This window comes from Terrapene carolina, unplaced genomic scaffold, assembly GCF_002925995.2.
Source record: "Terrapene carolina triunguis isolate 2854851 unplaced genomic scaffold, T_m_triunguis-2.0 Scaffold236, whole genome shotgun sequence".
Lineage (NCBI taxonomy): Eukaryota > Metazoa > Chordata > Testudines > Emydidae > Terrapene > Terrapene triunguis.
This window is the reverse complement of record NW_020664587.1, coordinates 4,169,458-4,175,337: the sequence shown is the minus strand read 5'-3', so window position 1 is coordinate 4,175,337 and position 5,880 is coordinate 4,169,458. Positions and strand designations below refer to the sequence as shown.

Sequence of the window (5,880 nt, the reverse complement as noted above, 5' to 3'; positions counted from 1 at the left end):
AGCAGCATCCCTTGGTTTTTGCGGACCCTTGAATCTAGCAGCTAGCATGTGATCCTAAGAGACCCAGCTGCTGCTCAGCTAATCGGCAAACTGGAGGGGGGTTGAAAGAAGATGGTGGAGGAACTGATCCAAGATTAAACAGTGTTTGGTCGATCAATGACTAGTGTTGTGGAGTAGGTGTATTGAGGCGTATGTCTCTATCCTATCCTGTTGTTTTTCCACTGGTGGGAGCACTAGTAGAGAGGCCAGCAGGGGCTACTGACGTTTTAACCACCAGGCTGCTTTGACCTGCTCTGAGCAGGGCTACAACTGAAGCTGGCTAGAAAACAGCCTTTCCCTCCCAGGAAAAATCTAGAATTTTTGAAAAAACATTTGTTCCGCCCTGGCTGCCCAGTGAGCCTGGAAGCGAAGGCTGTATTAAGTTTCTCTGACTTCCTTGCTAGGGTTTGTTGGTCTCTGCAAGTCCAAAGCCTGCAGTATTACCTAAGCAGAACCCACCCTGTGCCCACCCACCCAGCTGGCCCAGAGCAGAGTGAGGCCCATAGCTAGAGGTGCTGAAAATTAGTCCTGGTATGGAGACGGCTTGTGAGCCTTTCCCAGAGCAAGCCAGACACCAATCTGTAACAACTTTGGTTTATTATTTTCCACATGGGGTCTTACAAGATTTAAAATAAAACAAACCACAGTACCACAGAAAGCAGAGTCACGGGCAGAAGGGGAGGGCTCGCCTGCACTGGCTCCATGCTCACATATTAAATTGAATACAAAATGTGGGGGGGAAATAGGCAATTCAGTGAGTTCAGCACCAGGTGATCAGCAGAGAGCTGGTGTCTATGTTGCCTTTTCATAGGTGCGAGTGCAGATAACAGTGCCCATGGTGAGAGTCTGGAATCGGAAACAAAACAAGGGAGGTTAGAGGAGGATTTGGGGTCAGTCCCTCACCAGGAGCTTCACAGCTGACTTTCCCCCCAGCAGCTTCTGTCAGGCATTCACCGCAGGGCAGGGCAGGATTTGACTGGATTTCTGGGAATTAACAGTTCTTGAGATCTGCCCCCTAGCTTCTCTCTCAGCTTTTAAGCTATCCCTGTAGGACAGATATTCAGCCAGCTGTTCTGGTTCTTCTAACCCGTCCAAGGCCTGGTCTACACTTGTTGGACTGGTTTAACTGTGGATTCAGAGTGTATATTTATATCGGTACCACCCTGATATATGCTGGTATAAATGTACCTTATTACCAGTATAGCTATTTCTCTTTCCTGTAAGGAAATATGCACCTTTATACTGATGTAGCTTCTTCCACACAAGGGGCTTTGTAGTGCTTTAACACAGGGCTAGTTAAAGCAGTTACAACTTACCGCTGTAGACAACCCCTATGTTTATCCGATGCCACCTACTGATTGGCAATATCTTGAGTGAATGGAAAGGCAGGTGCCGTTAGCAGATCCTAGGAATACTTTTGCCCTCTTACCAGAATTAACTTCCCATCCTCCAGTTCTCGGACTAACGTCGTCTCCTTTCCATCCCATTTCTGCACATGGATAAGTTTTCCTCCATCCAGCGTCACGAGAGACTGCAGGGGGAGAGAGAGATCAAAGCGCATAGCATAGGAGCAGCACAAGTGGTTTAAAATGGGGTAATAAGATAGATCCTTCGTGGGCTTAAGGTTCAGGCACACGCAGTGTCTCTGCTCGCACATCCCCAAGGATTTGCCCTTGAATCCGGTCAGCAGGACCTTTCATGTCTATCAAAGGGGTGAATGCCTGGGAACTGTGAAACCAAGGAAGCGGTGCAGACAGGGTGGTGTCACTGCAGAAAGAGCCATCAGAATTACCTCAGGGCTGGAGGTGGGGATTTTTAGATCTCACTGATGCTTGGCTGTTCATTGCTGCAACTAGAGTAGGGCAGGGCATTCGCCTGGCCATCCCAGCAGCTGTATTTTGGTGGCTTGTACAAAAGAAGTTTCTTGGTGGCTGCAGAGAGAATGGACCCTGCCCTCCCAGCTGCTAGAATTAGTTTACAGGAATGGTCATGGTGGCAAAGAGAGAGATTTTAATCAGGCCTGGAGCTACCGGGGAGCAAAGGGGTCATCCCACCCCCCAAAAAAAGATCATTAAAGGGTCCTAAATTGTTAGAGGGGCTAAAATATGAACCAAGTTGTTCAGTGTAAAGCAGTGAACAGTGGCAGATGGGAGAGTTTTCATCCTTTATATAAATTCGAAATCACAGCAAAATATTGACACCGGAGCTAAATTTTATTTGTAAACTCTTAAAATCCAAGATTTTTCAGGAGTTTCACCAGCCCCTGGACTTCTGGAAGGTAGGTTGTTTTTTAAATAGTGATGTCCAGGGGCCTCAAAATACCCCCCCTCCCAATCATGGGACCCTAGAACTGACCCTGAGTTTAATGGTGCATCTTGACATGAATTTCCTTGGTGAGTTAATGCCAAAAAAGGGAGGAGGAGGGAGTCTTTCCTACCCTTTAGTCCCATCTGAGGGTTCTCTCGCCTCAACCTTAAATGGAAGGGGCTGATTAATGTCCAGGGGAAATAAACACTCAGGAGATCCACTGGGAAGGTGGGGGATGCTGCTGCTGCTGTTATGGGAGAGTTTGGGGGTGGCCACATTGGTTTGGATAAGGAAGGGGAAGCCCAAACTGCTGGAGACCAGAGCAGAAGTTGGGTGGGGTTTGGAAGACAGGTGTGTCTGTTCACCATGGCTGATGGGAAAAGGTGCAGTTCTACTGCCGCTCCCACAGTGAGCAGGGGATTGTCCAAACCTGCCCTCCCCTGGTGTGGCCTTCACTCTAACCTGACAAAGCCCCAAGGCAAGACTTCAATTACAAATGCAAACCCTGTCCTGAAACACCTAATCCCAGGGCTTTTCAGCCTTGGTTCCTAGCCCGCCCTCAGGGAGCCAGTCTGTCTCTTATAATAGAGTTGGTGCTTGAGTGACCCCACCCTGCTCTGACTCCCAGGATGAGTCAGACAGGCAGCTCTTCACCTCCCTGGTGTGGGTGGGAGGGAGGGGGTGCAGGCGGATGACCCAGAGGTCCACTGGGGCCAATGAGCAAAGATTTCGCTATTCTTTACGCTCAGCGTCTAGAACAGCCTGCTAATAACGCTCACCCTTAGCTCAGGCCCCAAGGACTGATGGTCCTGGTGATAGCTGTGGCATTGGTGTGTGAGTGGCCATGGCTTCGTTATCTCTGCTCTCCCCCTGCTGCGTGCTTCACCGCCTCCTCAGAGCTGCTTGGGCTGTTCAGAGAGGATCGAATCACGGAGGCCTCTTTATTTAATCAGTGCTGAGCTGGTTGCCTAGATGAGCCAGTTTTGCCTTGGGAACAAGAGCCGTAGAGGCTGAATTTCATCTCCCGATGAGCTGCTTATGGATGGGCGGGGGGCTCGGGTCACAGTGTCACGAATGGGTTTCTGAGCAGTGTAATTAAAGCCTGATTGTTCCCTCCACCTGCCCCTGCCTTGGCAAGGCTGTGTTTACACAGCATCTTGTGTTGACGCTGACCTAACAGCCAGGCCTGGCCATGGCTAAGGTCAGCGTGACAATTCTCTTGTCCAAATAGCCAGGGAACCCCTGTGCAATCAGGTGATGTGAGGCCAAGCCAGGTCCATCTCAGGCCAGAGAGCCTCCTGCCCTCTGGAGACGGGCTGCAAACCCCAACCCCCTCCTGCTGCTGTCCCGGTGTCACTCTGCCCCCTTCTGCATGTGTTTGCAAGAAAAACTTTCCTCTTCCATGCCTGCAGGGATAGGCTCGGGCTGCAGGACTCAGCTCCTGCTTTCCAGCACCCCAATGCTTGGGGAGTACTCAGCTCCAGGAACCCCATCTCGGTAGGATCCGGCTACCCCCAGCCACGCTCCTGAGATGTTCTGGGAGGCACCTCTGGGGCTCTCTAAACTCTTTGCTGAGCCCCCAAGATTGTTCCATGACTCCCGGCTGCCAATCCTTAAACGTGAGGCCCCCACCAAGTCCCTTCTCTCTGGTGATCCTGCCCCACTGCTCCCTTCCCTGGTCTGGGCCACCCACCGGCTGCAGGCATGTTCCCACTAGAGAAGGTGGCCTCCTAGCCTTGTGGCGCTCCAGGCAGCAGGCACCTGGGGGATATAAGACTTGCCCTCTCCCAAGGTGGGAGCACAGGGCAGAGAGTAGAAGGCTCCATAAAGGCAAGAGAGAGGAATGGTGCAGCAGCTGGGTGGGACAGGGGGCCTCTGTGTGATGTTTCTTTTGGGGGAAGCTTTACAGATCCTAGGACCTAGAGATGGCAGAGATCTGGTCAGCTCACTCCTATCGCAGTGAGAGCAGCATCATTCCCCTGCCATCCCTCTCCAGGAGGTGGGGACCACAGCAGGGTTGTTCCTGGCTGTATATCTGGAAGATCTGTGTAGTGTAGTTTTGAGCGTCCCAAGGATCAGGGCTCCCCAACCCCCAGGAAATGAGTCCCCAGCCTTGCAGATCTCACCATTAGGGAAATCCCTTCCCCAAATGCCATCCGCTGGTTGCCCCTTGGACTGTCCCACCCAATCCCCATCTCCTGCTGGTGCAAACCCTTCCAGACAGCAGCACCCGCCCAGAACTGGGGCTTTCATTAATCGCTCTCCTCAGCCCCCTAAACGCTTGTCCCTGATGATCGATTCCATTCCTAGCCGACTCTCCCCTTCCAAGCCCTGAGCTTCTTACCACTGCTCAGCACAGATCCTTTGTCATAAGAACATAAGAACGGCCACACTGGGTCCAACCAAAGGTCCATCTAGCCCAGTATCCTGTCTTCCGACAGTGGCCAATGCCAGGTGCCCCCAAGGGAATGAACAGAACAGGTAATCAACAAGTGATCGAGCCCCTGCCATCCATTTCCAGCTTCTGGCAAACAGAGGCTAAGGACACCATCCCTGTCCATCCTGGCTAATAGCCATTCATGGACCTATCCTCCATGAATTTATCTAGTTCTTTTTTGAACCTTGTTACAGTCTTGGCCTTCACAACGTCCTCTGGCAAGGAGTTCCACAGGTTGACTGTGCGTTGTGTGAAAAAATACTTCCTTTTGTTTGTTTTAAACCTGCTGCTTATTAATTTTATTTGGTGGCCCTAGTTCTTGTGTTATGAGAAGGAGTAAATAACACTTCCTTATTCACTTTCTCCACACCAGTCATGATTTTCTAGACCTCTATCATATCCCCCCTTAGTCGTTTCTTTTCCAAGCTGAAAAGTTCCAGTCTTATTAATCTCTCCTCATATGGAAGCCGTTCCATACCCCTAATCATTTTTGTTGCCCTTTTCGGAACCTTTTTCAATTCCAATATATCTTTTTTGAGATGGGGCGACCACATCTGCACACAGTATTCAAGATGTGGGTGTACCATGGATTTATACAGAGGCAGTATATTTTCTGTCGTATTATCTATCCCTTTTTTAATGATTCCCAACATTCTGTTTGCTTTTTTGACAGCCCCTGCACATTGAGTGGATGTTTTCAGAGAACTATCCACAATGACTCCAAGATCTCTTTCTTGAGTGGTAACAGCTAATTTAGACCCCATCATTTTATATGTATAGTTGGGATTGTGTTTTCCAATGTGCATTACGTTGCATTTATCAACACTGAATTTCATCTGCCGTTTTATTGCCCAGTCACCCAGTTTTGAGAGATCCTTTTGTAGCTCTTCGCAGTCTGCCTGGGGCTTAACTATCTTGAGTAGTTTCGTACCTTCTGCAAATTTTGCCACCTCACTGTATACCCCTTTTTCCAGATCATTTATGAATATGTTAAATAGGACTGGTCCCATTACAGACCCCTGGGGGACACCACTATTTACAGGGCCGGCTCTGGCTTTTTCGCCGCCCCAGGCGAAAAAGCCTCCGGCCGCCCCCCC

The 5,880-nt window shown here is 50.0% G+C and overlaps 1 protein-coding gene across 1 annotated transcript in view; it reads right to left on the bottom strand.

The window, feature by feature from the left end:
- Nucleotides 1-619: 619 nt before the first annotated feature.
- The window catches only part of FABP3 (fatty acid binding protein 3), a 38,420-nt gene continuing 33,159 nt past the window's right edge, over nt 620-5,880 (bottom strand). The window contains exons 3-4 of the mRNA XM_024203473.2: nt 1,469-1,570; nt 620-885 (exon numbers count right to left, since the gene is read on the bottom strand). Coding sequence (XP_024059241.1) covers nt 832-885; nt 1,469-1,570 — 156 coding nt within the window. The 3' untranslated portion in view covers nt 620-831. The remainder of the gene's footprint in view (nt 886-1,468; nt 1,571-5,880) is intronic.